Source organism: Podarcis vaucheri (assembly GCF_965113315.1).
Source record: "Podarcis vaucheri genome assembly, chromosome: 3".
NCBI classification, from domain to species: domain Eukaryota; kingdom Metazoa; phylum Chordata; class Lepidosauria; order Squamata; family Lacertidae; genus Podarcis; species Podarcis vaucheri.
In genome coordinates, this window is record NC_138761.1 from 1,194,206 (window position 1) to 1,209,599 (window position 15,394).

Consider the following 15,394-nt stretch of genomic DNA (forward strand, 5'->3'; position numbering starts at 1 on the left):
GCAGTTCCGAGGCCATCGCTAGGCCTGGACGGCTGAGGCTTCAGCCAGAAATAGAGAATTGGTGTGCAGCAGCTTAGAGCATGCCCCATGTATCAGTTAATAATTGGCATTATGTACTGGTGCTTATTAAGGAATATTTGCAAACAGTCTGATCTTATTGTCTACCTCCTCTTGGGAAGTAAACAACACCACCAAAGGAACCCTGCTCTAAACTCCCTTGATTTCTGGCTCCTCGTGACTCAATCATGCTTTGCAACCGAAAGAGCGTTGGAATCTGTGCAGACCTCTCTCTCAGGAAGCATTAAGAGGCTGGTTGGAGGTCTGCCCTAGACATACTCATGCCGTTTTCACCAAAGCAAATAAGCTGAACATAAAAAGGCTTATAGGGGGGGGGATGTTTTGGAGAGCAGGTCTGTTTTGTTTGTCCTGAAACAACAGCTGCCTCTATATTGGAGCTTTTCATATTGTTGTTGCATTTGTTTTCCCATAATGAGTTGGAAGCAGAATGAGAACCGAACTTGCGCACAGCACTGTGCAGAGCAGAATAGGACCCAGCCATGTCCTCCCCCCCCCCCCCGTGGCCAAGATCCTTCTGTAATGTCTACACTCAAGTAAGTCACATTCGCCAGAAGTCTTTTTCACTGTTAATTTAAAATGCCGCCTCTTGATCCGGGTCGGCGGGTCGGGGTTAGTATTAATTGCCCCTTGCATTGTTGTTGAGTCGTTTAGTCGTGTCCGCCTCTTCATGACCCCCGGACCAGAGCACGCCAGGCACTCCTGTCTTCCACTGCCTCCCACACTTTGGTCAAACTCATGTTCGTAGCTGTTACGGCTAAAATCTGGGTGCGGGGTTACTCTGCCACCCAGCTCATCGGACTAAGTCCGTGGGTCCCTGCGGAAGAAAATGAGCTCAGCCGGACACAGGAGCAAACTGCAGAAGGTCCAAGTTTATTGCGCAACAGGTTCAAGGCGAGATTGAACAGTGAGAAAGGGGTGACATGAACTTTTGAGTTTTCCCTCCATGTCCCAGAATACAGTGCATGAAACGTCACGAATACATTATGGGAAGGTTGGGTTTCACAAGTTACATCATGAATATACTTTACACGTCATGAATACATTATGAAAAGGTGGGATTACATTAATTAGCATTTTCGGATGAGGGAGGGGGGATATGCGGAGCGGGAAATATACATAGATACACATTTATTGAGTACCGGTGGTGGCAAGACAATGGGTCAGAGATATGCATCGTCTGCCACCTAATATTGCCCGAAGGAAGGATTTTGCAAGACTATCTGACAGGATTAAGAAATTCCTGTGTACGTGACCTGCCGCTTCGGGGATTATGGAGGGTAGCATTATGGAGTCCAGGGGGAGCTGAGTTGAATGACACCAAAAGTGAAGAAATCGGAGTTACGGTTGATTTTATATCAATTTTTGAAGATTTCAGTGATTTCTAAGCCACTCTGTACTATAGAGCAAAAGCAGAAACAGAGTGGATACATTGTAACAGGATTTTGACAGTATTACTTGAGAGATTATGGAGGACAGGGGAGGGGTGATGGAGTCCTAGAGAAATTGAGCAAATATATTGTAGTGAAGAAGACATTGCCCCCCCCCCCGTTCCGTATCAGTCCCCCATTCGGAGATAGATTTGCATTAAAGTTCTGTAAGAACTTGCAAATCTTTTCTCCGCACCCTAAATCTCGGTGAATGGGATGTGTGGCTTTATGCAAACCTGAAAGGGACTTGCAAGCCATGCCTCTTACGATCATTTGCAAGTATATCAGTGCAGGTAGCTGCATATAGGGTATTATATAAAGAACACGTCTTGTATTTTGTTGCTAAATTACTTGTGGCATTCTCAATAGTGTTTTATGCTTTACACCTAGCAGGAAGGTCTAATTGACTGAAAAATGCAGTTGGTGTTTTGTCCTTTGCCATCTTTGTGTGTTTCTCAGGTGTCAAGCTAGCTCTTCTGTGGTCTCACACTGACATAGTGCTACAGCAACACATCCTGTCTGTTGAATCCCCTCGGGGCTTTCATTTAACCATGTTGCCTGGCATTCACCATAGCTGGCACATAGGTTGGGCATCTCGTGAGGGAGATGCCTTGGCCTTGGCCTTCCTATGGGATTCTATTATAGGCTGTGGTTTTGCACGCATGGAGAGTTGCTCACTTGCACTTAAAGGACCAAAAAGCTAATTGCAGCCTGGATACACTTGCCCAATTCAAACTGAGTCCAATTTGAATTTATCTTGCCCCATGGTTCTCAACTCTTCAAACCAATCTGTTAAATGAAAACCATTCTTAACAAGGGCAGTTGTCCAAATAAGTCAATTTAACTCTATAAGGGATCATTCCTGCTAAACCAAAGCATATGCACCTTCATGTACCTGGTGTTTTATGGATCCAGAAGCTTGTCCTTGGAAAAACGAGGTTTAACACATTTTAAAATGGATATGGAAAGTTGGCAGGGTGCCAGGTGGAACAATTAAATGTGGTTATAAATTGATCTAAACATTGGACTCCAGAATAGTGTGAGCTATTAGAAAGTATAAAATGCATGAGAATTCTCCATTGGTGTGTAAGCAATAAGACATTAACATAAAAATAATTACACACAAAAATTGCCCCCCTTTGTGGAAATCACACTGTCAGACACATTTCAACATTCTTACATAATAACACATAATACAAAACAAACTAATTAAATATCAGTTACATATCTTGACACAATTGTGATCTTTTATGCATGTATCTTTTGAATCCTGGAGCACAGTCTTAAGGTTCAAAAGTGAGAAAATGTCCTTGCAATTCAACTCCTCCCCTTAGCCATGAGGGGTTGTTGCTGCTTTTCATCCTTGCACATCTGTAGAAGTGATATCCTGTAAGGGGCAGGGTTTTGGGGCTTAAAGACAGTTAGAAAAGGGAGGGGGCAAAAGGCGAAAAGGATGTCCTTCGGTTTCTGTTGGAAGTTGCAAATAATAAAATCTTAGTGGATTAAACATTTTATTCATTATCACATTTCCATATAATTACTGTGATTATCTGCTAAGTTTGTTTGCTTTCCTTCACTTAATTTTTGTTGTTGTTGTTCTTTTCATATTATAAAATAAAAAATTACTCCACATGTATAGAAAGAGAACTGTAAAAAATACAAAGGTTAAAAAATAAAAAAGAAAGCAAAAAATTAGATTACCAGTTAGATGAAAATGGACTTGACACAAAGACATCAGATTCAGAAAATAACTATTATTAAATAGTACAAAGATATTATCAAAACCACACATATTACTACTGGACTGGAAAAAATGGAAAAACAATGAGGAAAACTTAAAATTCACCATGTGCTATTCAATAAAAGAACTTCATGAGACTGACTTTCAACATGTGATGAACATGTCCCCCAAAGTAAAACACAAACACAGAAAAATGAGCTATGAGGAACCAAAAATAAATAAATGCTAAGACACACAATTAATAAGTAACCTGAAGTAATCTGTTTTGGCATTCTAACATCCCAAATGAAAATAAAAGTGTTTCTTGATGTGACATCAGCTGTAATGTTAATAGCGGAATACTGGGAAATGAGTTAATACCAATAAAATGAATGGCAATTTAAAGTTGTGCAGGTACCTTGCACTAGCCAAAATGACAGAATTAGTAAGAAATGCTCAGGCCAAAGGTAAACAAGTACCATTCCACAAACAATGTTTGGTTGTGCTTCGATTAACTTCATAGACATCATGGAGAAACTGATTAAATAAATGAAAACAGATTATTTGTAACTTAAAAAAAATGTAGTGAAGAAGTGAAGAAGACATTGCCCCCCCCCTTTCCGTATCAGTAGCTATGAGAACACTGTCCCACCATCTCGTCCTCTGTTGTCCCCTTCTCCTTGCGCCCTCCATCTTTCCCAGCATCAGGGTCTTTTCCAGGGAGTCTTCTCTTCTCATGAGGTGGCCAAAGTCTTGGAGCCTCAGCTTCAGGATCTGTCCTTCCAGTGAGCACTCAGGGCTGATTTCCTTCAGAATGGAGAGGTTTGATCTTCTTGCAGTCCATGGGACTCTCAAGAGTCTCCTCCAGCACCATAATTCAAAAGCATCAATTCTTCGGCGATCAGCCTTCTTTATGGTCCAGATCTCACTTCCATACATCACTACTGGGAAAACCAGAGCTTGAACTATGCGGACCTTTGTTGTCAAGGTGATGTCTCTGCTTTTTAAGATGCTGTCTAGGTTTGTCACTGCTTTTCTCCTAAGAAGCAGGCATCTTTTAATTTCATGGCTGCTGTCACCATCTGCAGTGATCATGGAGCCCAAGAAAGTAAAATCTGTCACTGCCTCCATTTCTTCCCCTTCTATTTGCCTGGAGGTGATGGGACCAGTGGCCATGATCTTCCTTTTTTTGATGTTGAGCTTCAAACCATATTCCCCCCCCTTTAATTTCTCTAAGGTCTTATTTCTCATCCAGCGAGATGCCTTTCATTAATGGCTTCTTCTCATCTTCGTAACAAAATAGTGATACAGTGGTGCCCCGCAAGACGAATGCCTTGCAAGACGAAAAACCCGCTAGACGAAAGGGTTTTCCGTTTTTCGATGCGCTTCGCAAGACGAATTTCCCTATGGGCTTGCTTCGCAAAACGAAAAAGTCTTGCGAGTCTTGTGATTTCTATCGCTTTCCCCCTCCCTTTTTCTAAGCCGCTAAGCCGATAATAGCCTTTTAGCCGCTAATCCGCTAAGCCTTTAATAGCCGCTAATCTGCTAAACCGCTAATAGCGCTAATCCGCTAATAGGGTTGCTTCGCAAGACGAAAAAACTGCTAGACGAAGAGACTCGCGGAACGGATTAATTTCGTCTTGCGAGGCACCACTGTACTTTGCTATACGGGAAAAATAATGAAGAAAGACAGTAATTAAAACCTCCCTTCCTTACCCAAGAATAAAGTGTGGGGTCATGGAGGGTTCTGCCTGTCTCACAAGCACTCTAAAATCTTAATGAAACTGCTGAGTGAAGTCATTCAGAGATTGGGAGCGAAGGGAGGACTCCAGCCTCCCAGTTCTACTTTTCATCAATGGGGGGGCTGAATTGGTGCCTGGGGTCATGATGGACAGGAGATGGGGAAATCAAGGAAAGTGGAAACCAGGGAAGATTTTGTTGGCAGGAAGGTGGTGCTCAGCACTGTTCTGGATGAGGCTCCATTCGCCCCCCCCCCCCGTCTTGATGATGCGGAGCTATTCTACATGGTCACCAGAGAACTGGGGGGCACTCAGCACTTTTCAGAGGCTGGCAGGTATGTCACCTGCAGCAATTCATGGCCTGGTGACTTCTAAACTGAACAACCACAGGGTTGTGAGGATGCCACTATCTTCTGGGAGGGATCCTGGAAACTACAGGCTGCCTAGCTTAACGTCCTAACCTGGAAAACTGGTGGGAAGTGTTTATTGTATTGAAATATACTTTTCTTTATTGTTTTACTGTCTATTTTTCTTTGTGTTTTTTTCTTTATTTTTTTCTTTTTCTTTATATTATTCTTTATGTATGGCTTGTTACTGATGTATTTACTTTGCAATAAAAAGCCTTAAAAAAACAAAAAGCAAAAATTGGGCATCCGAAAGCAAGGGAGTCAACAAGAATCTGAAATCAAGGAGGCGCACATTTTTCTTTTTCATATCCTCTGTCCTGTCTATTGACCCAGCTGCACTGGTACCATTCATGAAACGGGCATCCGAAAGCAAGGGGGGCATTTCCGTAGCAGTTGTGGGGGGGGGGGGGTTGCCAGGAAAACCTGAATATTAAAGGGACTAGATAAGCAGGGACCCGGGTGAAAGGCCACCAGCCAACTTAGGAGGGAGGCCCCCAAAAGATGGGCACCACAGAGCCAAGTTAGAGAACTGGCGCGGGGGGGGGGCTGGCAGTCTTAAGGGCAGGATCTGATCAGAAAATGGGTGCAAACACTTTGAAGCAGACCAGGAAGCATCTCGCAGGTAAGAAGGCTCTGAAGTTTTCTCTGCCTTTGCCAGCCAATGAGGTCTTGGACCTCCTCCAGTTCATTCTAGCAAATGGGATCAAACTGAGGGGTCCAAGAGTAAAATTGAGAACCAGTGTAAGGAACCATGGGTGATCTGTACTTTGTTTGCAGTACGATGGTTACCTGAAGAATCTTTTAACTCAAGTAGACTGACCACCTTGAAGGGGATCCTCAAAGTTCAGACACACAGACAACTAGGGGCTTCCGATTCTGGTCTGCCTTAATGGAGGCAGCTCCCATGACTGCGGGAGATTGTTGGCAAAGAAAAAACAAGGATAGTTGAGGGTAATTATCCTTGCAAGTTCCCCCAGGGACAGGGGGGAACTGGCTTCACTCGCAGATCGTCTCGGTACCCAGCTCTCACTCTGGTATGGATTGTGGGGGGCAGGGAGGCGCTGAGTGCAAAAGCCCTTCACCTGCTGAAAACCCTCCTTCGCCGCCATTAAGAAGCAAAGGTTCTCCTATTAAGAGTTTAATTTAGACTAATGTACAGGTGTGTGCTAGAAGAGATGAGATCAACTGTGGAATTGAAGCAGCTGCAAGGTTGTTAAGGTTTGAACTTGAAATAAGACGTCATTCGGTGTAAAAGATGAGGGGGAGCCTACAGCTTCTTGATATAAAGCTTTCTTTTGTACATTTATGATTTGGCAACCCTCCCTTGAAGTGCTTTGTTCAATTTGTGTATGTACAGGGAAGTGGGATGAAACTGGATTGCAGATATGGAATATAACATCAAATGGAACTGTGTGTGTAAAAAAAGGAAAAGGAAAAAGGTAGGAGAGCTCTATTTTGCCAAAGATTTACGATGGAAATTTAGAGCTGACTTTTCCCTATCCTTTATTATCTACGGACTGAACTGAATAATGCTAAAATGACTTGGAATTTAATTAAACTGGAAGTGTAACTGCTTATCTTCGGCTGAATAGAGGGATGAAAGGAATCTGTGAGCTTGCCAAGGAGTTGATAAGGTTCATCACTGAGTTATTTGCAGATCACTCTCCTTCCCAGGTTGAGAGGAAAAAATGGCAAAAACAGTTTTTTTATTGGGGCAGCTTGGGATTTTTGCAGCTGATGCTAAAGTTGCAAAACAATGAAGCACGGGACAGAGCAATGGAGAACTTCTGAAACAACAATGGGATATTAGCTCCACCCAAGGAATGAAGGAGAACAGCAACAACCGGGAAAAGATAGACATAATATTTTTCAAGGACAGAGAAAAACATCACGGACAGAATAATTGCCACAGGAAGAACAAGGATATGGTTTGAATGCTTCACCTGCATGTTTATAAATCATTTAATGTGTCAGTACGAATGGAAGTTGTTAATATTGCAGTTGTTGTGTAAGGGATTGCTATTTTGACTGGAGTGTGATTGAAATTAATAGGATTTTGGAACGCAGAAATCATCAAATCATCCATTCTAGCACGCGGGGGGAGGGGCACCTAAATTACATGATTTGGCACCTGAAGGATTGGTATTAATAATTGTATTATGATTTGGCATTGTTATAATGAGGCTATTATTGGGTTATTGTAATTGAAAACTAATAAAAATTATTATCGATAGAGATACTGACAACTAGATTATTTAGCAATGTTTGAAGCAGCAAGAGATCTCTTCAAAGGAAAGACCCTCGTCAAATGCCCCTAGTGGATCAACTTGGAACCTTCCAAGGGACCATGGCGGGGTGTGTGTTGGTGTGTGTGACAGAGCAAAGCAGGCAGGAATCCCAAGCCTCAGCCCCTTTGGGGGGGGCAGGAGGAAATGCACTTCTGTGCCCCCCACGATGCTGCCCTTTGCTGCCAACTGGTGCATGTAGCTCTGCACATTTCGTTTACACCCACATCCCGTTTAGCACGGCAGATTTAATGGCCGTATTTTTTGCTGTATAAGACGCACTTTTTCACTCCTAAAAAGTAAGGGGAAATGTGCGTGCGTCTTACGGAGCGACTGCAGGCTGCGCGGCTATGCCAGAAGCCAGAACAGCAAGAGGGAGAGCTGGGCAGCGAAAGCAGTGATCCCTCTTGCTGTTCTGACTTCTGGGAAAGCCGTGCGAAGCTTCTTCTGGGCAACAGGAGGAACGCTTCACTTCACTGGAGAGGCGCTGCGCAGAGGGAAAGCTGCGCAAGCGTGAGGAGAAAAATGGCACCCCTTCCGTTTCTCCTCCCGCTTTGTTGGAGAGGCGCTGCACAGATGCAGAATATATTTTTTATTGTTTTCCTTCTCTAAAACTAGGTGCGTCTTATAGCCGGGTGTGTCTTACAGAGCGAAAAATACGGTAACCGGCCAAAGCAGATGCAATCGCTGTGAAGAGAATCAGAACTTACAGGGTTAAGAGTTCTGAGTGACGTCTCACATCATGAGGCGTGGCTATGTTTCACATACGGGAGTGTTTCTCTGTGTGTGAGTTCTCTTTCGGTTCTGACCGAGAGGCGAAACATGTGCGCTCTGTCGCCGGGTGTTTAAGGCTGAGTTTACAATGTTTTTCTACACGATTAAAGGCTGTTGGAGATAAGAAAGAAAGCCTGCGTGCAGTCTGATTTATTACCCACACACTGCAACTGTTTCTACCGCTGTGTATACTCTGCTAAAGGGCCAAAGAGGCTGGAATAGGTTTTGACCAGCACGGACAGCACAGTGGCGCAGCTAAGAAGAGTGCCGGACGCCATCTTGGCCCCATAATCGCTACCTGTGGGTTGTTGGTGCCTGATGGACTGCTGGTTTGAGCCACCCTTGAGAGAGCGCTTCTGAAGGCCCCCCCAAATCTCAATGCTGCCCGCCCAAACCCCGGAAGCACAGACGCAGGAGCCTCGTACCATGAGAACACTCTTTAATGAGGAAACAGAAACGCACAGGGCAGCAGGTGCTATCACAGCCATTACAAGACTATCCCAACGGAGGGGCGGGCGGGGGGCCGGGACTCCTCCTCCTCCTCCGCCGCAGTCCTCTGTCGTGCCCCCCACCAGCCTCGCACACCTACGGGGACCAACTAGTGGGGGGGGAGAGAAGGTGCACAAGTAACGGTTCACACTTCACACTACTCCAGAGGGAGACCGGGTGGGTGGGCAGAGGGGGGGTGGAGGGGGGCTCTGTGGCCCCAACAGTCAGCCAGGGGGTGGGTGGGTGGGGTTAGCACCATTGTGTTAAAAGAGGAATGTTGTTGGGAGTATGCTGGCGACTCTCAAGGCATCCCATATCTCAACGGGGTGCCTCTCGGGTCAAACGGGTGCTCTCCACCATGGGCTGAGACCCCGACTGGCTCCCCCCCCCAAGCTCTTCACAGTGGGTCGCAGAGGACAATGCACCCAGCCCCTCTTCCTCTGCGGAGTGGCAAGCAGAGGCCCCAAAGGTTTGGGGAGCAGCCAGCCTCCTCCTCCTCCTCCCGGCTCTCTGGTCCCTTCACCCCACGGGCCATTCTCCCTACCCAAGGATCAGAAAGGGATTCCTGCCTACCAAAAGGTGCAGATACGAAAGCTCCGTATCCTATGCTGGAATGTGGGGAGAGAGGTCCCCTTGCTCTAACCACTGCACTGCACTCTCTAGGGGGAGGCCAGGGGTCCTGGCCCTCCTCTTGCGCCCCCGGCAACTCCTGCCTGGTGGGCTGGCGGAAGGACGGGGTGGGTGCGAGTTCTCCCACTTTAGCCCTCCCCCCTCGCAAGAGAAGGCACTGAGTGGGGCCTACAGAGAAGGCCAGGGAAAAGGGGGGCAGGCAGCAGAGGACCCCCCCTCCATCCACCTCATGGCATCATCACCCCTCCCCGGGGAAGAGAGCAAAAAGTGGGGGTCCCACTACTGCTAAGCAATCTTGGGATGAACCTCTCTGCACAGCAAACGCTGCTTGGAAAAGGGGGGGCTCCACCCTAGAGACCTGCCCAGCCCCCCCCACCTGCCTCCCCTTTCTATCCTACTGCTAGTCACACAAAGCACCTTTCAATTCAGGATTATTCATTTTTTTCCACGTGATGCACAAACAAGTCAAAATGTCACTTATCCAAAAAACCCAACGTGCAAAACAGAAAGGAACTGGGGGCCCAGGTGGCCCCCCCTTGGCCCTGCCCCCTCCCTAAGTCGGCCCCCACTCCCACCGCCCGTGGCACTTGGGGGAGCTGCCCCCCTCTACCGGGAAGAAAGAGACAGGAGCAGCCCAGCATCGCCCGCCCCCCCCCCGTGCATCAGCCTGCGTTTCCATGCAGCCGTGGAGTGAGGGGGGGTGCCTCTGGCCCGGGACCCCCCCGGCAGCCTCATTCCGGGGAGGGGTCTTGGTGGGGGTCATCAGGTGTGAAGTGCTGGTCTTCGGCGGCCTCCAGTGAAAGGTGTGTCTGCCTGGAGCCCATGAGGCGTGGGGGGGCAGCCGGGCGAGTGGGGGGGCGGCGACGGCGTCCTTAGTTGGGGGACAAGTCGGGGGAGCAGCTACCAAATGCCGCTAGACCTGCCTCCGGGGGGAGCGAGAATCCGGGCCGAAGCTCGCTTTGGAACATGGTCATCGATCTGAGAACCTGGAGACAGAGAAGGACGGGGTGGTCAGAAGCACACCGGTAACGGGGGGGGGCACATCCTGTCCCAACCAGGCCAAAAGGACCAGCCGGGGAGGAGAAAAGCTGTGGCGAGGACCCCCGTAAACAGCCCCACCAGCTCCCCCCCAAATTCTGGCGCAACCCCCCTCCCCAATGCCAAAAAACTATTTCCTGCTGCTGCAATTTTGGGCAAGCAAAGGGTGAGAAGGGAGCAGAGGCTATAGAGAGTGGAAGGGGCTTCGGCCCCTCAGTATTTGTGGGGAGGGGCTGAGCACCCCCAATATTGAGGGGTGATTATCCCCTGCTGCTGCCAGGCAAGCACTTGCAGACTGGGCAGAGGTGGGGCGCGTCATGTGATGCCAGGCCCCCTTCATGTGGGGAGCAAGTCGGCGCCCCTAGAGGGGAGGCAGAAGCAGGACAGGGGGGGGGATCCACCTAATACAGTATATCTGAAGGAGCGTCTCCACCCCCATCGTTCTGCCCGGACACTGAGGCCCAGCTCTAAGGACCTTCTGGCGGTTCCTTCCCTGCAAGAAGCCAAGCTACAGGAAACCAGGCAGAGGGCCTTCTTGGTGGTGGCACCTCCTTCCCATCAGATGTCAAGAAAATAAATAACTATCTGACTTTTAGAAGGCATCTGAAGGCAGCCCTGTTTAGGGAAGCTTTTCATGTTTGATGTGTTACGGTATTTTAATATTTTGCTGGAAGCTGCCCAGAGTGGCTGGGGAAGCCCAGTGAGATGGGTGGGGTATAAATAATAAATTATTATTATTATTATTATTATTATTATTATTATTATTATTATTATTATTATTATTATTATATTACATCAGGGCTTGCAATCTCCCTTCCCTGCCCCCCCCCACTGCTGAGCAATTCAAGGAAGAGGAAGAGACCCCCTTAATGGCTATAATCCCCATTTCCAGAGCCTGCCAGGGGTTGAGCTTGAGGAGGAGCAGGAGTTGCTCCCACCCTTTTTTGGGGGGGGGACGGGACACTGAGGTTCTAGCCGAGAGGGACCTGCCAGGTCCAATCCAGCGGCAAAAGCACCTCCCAGAATTCCCAAGCAGGACTTTGGAGGCCAGCCTGAAGCCTCTCACTTCTGACACCTGGCATTAACCAGACTTGGCACGTCTTGCTCTGCCAGCCTTGAGTAAGAGGCACCCCACCCCCCCCGCAATTTGAAGGGACAAACAGGCTGAAAGAGTCAGGCTGGCAGCCTCCCCCCCCCACTTTGCTCTAGGAAGCAGATTCCCCATTGCCAACCACGGCTTCTGCGCACAACAGAGCCCTCTTCGCAGGGGTCAGTACAAAGAGAATCTCTCCCCCCGCCAAAAAAGAAAAAAATCACATCGCTGGTGCAGCCTGCCCTCTCGCCTACCCATCACCCCATGAAAGCCCCCTCCCCAAAATGACTGACCATGCAACCTCCAGCAGAAGAGATGCCACCTGAACCACCTCCAGAGAAGAGACAGCACCTCACATGGTTTGGGGACCCCAGCCCCAGCGCCCCCAGCCACTCTCAGGTCCAAACCAGATACCAAGAAAGACCTCCTTTTTGGAAGCTGCTATTTGCATTTCAACGCCCTTGAAATGCAATTAGCAACTTTGGAGTGGGGTTTTTCTTCTCGGGACTGTGGCAGAGAATGCAAAAGAGCAAGGAGGTTTTTCCCTGCCAGATATGAGATTATACTATGAGGCATCTTGTCTCTGTTGGCTGAAGGAATGGATGACATTAAAAAATTCACATATTCTAGATCTAGAAGGTCATGATAATATTTTTGGTTAACACGCTTATTTATGGTATGAAAAGGTGAAAGTTCATAAAGGATTTACAAATCATATAATTAGGGGGAAAATTATAGAGTATGGCATAAATATAAGAATTTATTAGAGGTAAAAACACCACTTTTGCTCTCACCGTTGGAAGCCATAGTGGTAAAGAAAAAGCATATGATAGAAAGATAGACTGCTTATAGAAATTTATTAAGAGGGAGGAGTACAAAATAAAAGAATTTAAGGAATTATCAGGAAAATTAATAACATGGATACAATATCATTTGCATTAAGTATTTAAGAAAGATAGGATATGAGGGTTTGGGGAACAAATATCACAACTGGAGAGAGACCTGTTGTAATGTAATGTAAAAGTGCTGTCTAAAATGTATAAAATATTATTGGAATGGGAGACAAAGGATGAGCAAATCTTAAATGATACACTGGGCAATAGATATTGGTCGTAATATAGACATGGAAGCATTGAAACGATTGCAGAATATGGATATAAAATTTACAGCATGTTATGGTCTAAGAGAAAATTATATGAAAATGATATATTGATGGTATCAAACACCGAGCAAGTTGGCAAAAATGTATAAATCTAAATCAAATAGGTGTTGGAAATGTAAAGAGAAAGGTTATTTTTACCATATGTGGTGGTCTTGTAGTAAGGTTAAAGTTTACTGGGAAATGATATATAATGAAATGAAAAGGATATTTAAAATAACCTTTGTAAAAAAACCAAAAGCTTTTCTTTTGGGAATTATAGGGACAGAACTCCCTAAATTGTATAGAATTTTATTTATGTATGCTACTACAGCAGCAAGAATGTTACTTGCCCCAAAATGGAAAGAAGCAGAAGTCCCAGCAAAGGAAGAATGGATACAAAAACTTATGGAATATGCGGAAAGGCAAAACTTACCAGAAGAATAAGAAATCAAGATAACATTTTTTTATAAAAGAATGGAAATGGTTTATTCAATATTTACAGATAAATTATAAAAAGATAAAAACACCGGCAGGATTATTTAACAGCCTGCAGTTTTATAAGGGTATATATTTAAAGCAGATAAACAAATGAGCAAATTAAGTTAATTTGGATATGCAGAAGGTATGAAAAACAAATGGGAGGAACTGCAGAAAGAGGGAGAAGGAAGTCAAGGTTTGAAATGTCAAAATGATTGTAAAATCAGTGAAATGTAAAAACTTGAAAAGTATAAATAAATAAACATGGAAAAGGACTGTGGCAGAGAAGGAGGGCAAGGGACCGCCTGCCCCTCCGACCCCTCAGCCCCACAGGCCTCCTTGCCTGCCCCACTGATCCCTCTCGGCCGCGGCTGGCAGGAGACTCCTCTGCAAGGAGCGACACCCCTTCTGTGTAGCCCTGCAGGTGTGCCTCAAGGGGGGGGGGAAGAGGGGCTGGGCGGGGGGCTATCCTGACCCAGCCAAAATACCCAGCGCTGGGGAACCCACTCCCCCCAAATTGGGGGCCTCTCCTTCCTTGTTTCAACAGAGGTTGGCTGGCTACCTGTCAGGGATTCTTCCGCTGTGATTGCTGCATTGCGGGGGCTGGGCTGGATGACCCTTGGGTGCCCCTTCCAGGATGCTCTGCCCCCCCCCCAAGAGAGCGGCTTGGCCTGACTCCTGCCTGTGTCCCACTCTGGTGGCTTTGGGGATCGGGGCAGGGAGCAGGCCCTGCAGGAATTGGGGATGGGGGGCGCTGGTGGGTGGTGGCGCAGGGGAGGGGGGAAGCCAGGTCCCAGCCCGAGTGGGGCAGCTGGCTCTGCTGGGCAAGGCAGGAGGCGGGCAAGCGGGGCAGGGAAGATGCCGCAGCCTGGGGGGGTGCAAAGAGCATGGCGTGGGGGGCTCTCCCGCCTGTGCGCGCCCTCCCCCACAGAAGGCCCCGCGCTCCAGCCCCGCTCTTACCGGAAAGGCTGAAGCCGGACTCGTGGAGATCGCGCATGCCCCCGTGTCTCGTGGCCGGCCGGGTGGGCGTGTCTGCCAGGGGCGTCCCCGTCTCTTTTTTCCCAGGGTGGGCAACCACGGCCACGTCCCCCAGGTAGGGGGTGCGGTCCACGCCCTTGAGCTTTAAACTCTGCGCGGAGCAAGACAACAAAAGGCACACACAGGTCAGCGGAAGGGCGGCCTCTGGAGACCCCGGCGCCCCCAGGGTGGGGAAAGGGGGAGCCTGCCTCTTGGGGGGCTCGGGGTGGGCGGGGGGGGGGCAGGTGAAATGCAGGCCGGGGCGGGGGCTTGGGCTGGGAGGGGGCAGCTGCCTCTGGGGGCTGGGAACGGGGGCTCCTCTCCTTTCCCCCCTCGACCAGCAGGTACTGGGCCCTCGGCGCCACGTCTGCCAGGGACCCCCTCCAGGCGCCACTCTCTGCTACCCTCCCCCCCTCCACTCTCCTCGCCCCAGACTACCACTGGTCAAACACTGAGGCATGCTGGGAGGAGGGCGGGGCTCCCCAGCCTCCCCTCTCTTTACAGCAAGGACCGCGAGGGGAAGTAGGGCGAAGAGGCGGGGGCCGGTTGCTTGGCTCACCCCCTCTTCAGCCCCCACCCCTTGGGAAGATTCCCTCGGCTCCCCCTGCCTTCCCTCGCCTCTGGGTGCAGAGCTTGGCTGCCCCCCCATCCCAGGAAGGACTAAAAGGCTTTCAGGGTCCTTGCGCCAATTCTACCATTCCAGGATTCGGGGGGGAGGGCTGGGGTGCCGGGGGGGGGTCCTCCTTGTTGACCTCCCTAAGCCCCCTCCCTTGGGTCTCTCGGTCGCTCCTCTGCTCTCCTGCCAGCCTCTCCTGGGACCAACATCTCCCCTCCCAGTCAAGCCCCTTCCTCTTCATCCCTAAGTTGCCCCTCTGCTCAAGTGGTAGCCATTTCAGTCCCCCCCCCCCAGCAAAGCCTTGCTACCCATGCCAGGCCAGGCCTGGCCAAGCCCCAGCTCTTCTCCTTGCAGGAAAAAGGTGAGACATTTCCTCCCTCTTTGCAAAAGACAAAACCCCAAACACCTGGATGCATCTGGATTTCTGCACTTGGACGCCCAAATCACAAGCACACCTGGGGTG

At 48.4% G+C, this 15,394-nt stretch overlaps 2 protein-coding genes and 1 long non-coding RNA gene across 4 annotated transcripts in view; 1 reads left to right on the forward strand and 2 right to left on the reverse strand.

Moving 5' to 3' along the window:
- The window catches only part of LOC309529773, a 405,398-nt gene that overhangs the window by 70,529 nt on the left and 319,475 nt on the right, over nucleotides 1-15,394 (forward strand). The window lies entirely within an intron of this gene.
- Nucleotides 1-15,394, reverse strand: part of MAPRE3 (microtubule associated protein RP/EB family member 3) — a 125,809-nt gene that overhangs the window by 36,474 nt on the left and 73,941 nt on the right. The window lies entirely within an intron of this gene.
- DPYSL5 (dihydropyrimidinase like 5) overlaps nucleotides 9,968-15,394 on the reverse strand; it is a 38,347-nt gene continuing 32,920 nt past the window's right edge. Inside the window, exons 12-13 of one of the 2 annotated variants that reach the window (XM_082216583.1) lie at nucleotides 14,259-14,427; nucleotides 9,968-10,535 (exon numbers count right to left, since the gene is read on the reverse strand). In XM_082216583.1, coding sequence (XP_082072709.1) covers nucleotides 10,450-10,535; nucleotides 14,259-14,427 — 255 coding nt within the window. In that variant the 3' untranslated portion in view covers nucleotides 9,968-10,449. The remainder of the gene's footprint in view (nucleotides 10,536-14,258; nucleotides 14,428-15,394) is intronic. The other variant, XM_082216584.1, reaches the window with a different exon arrangement.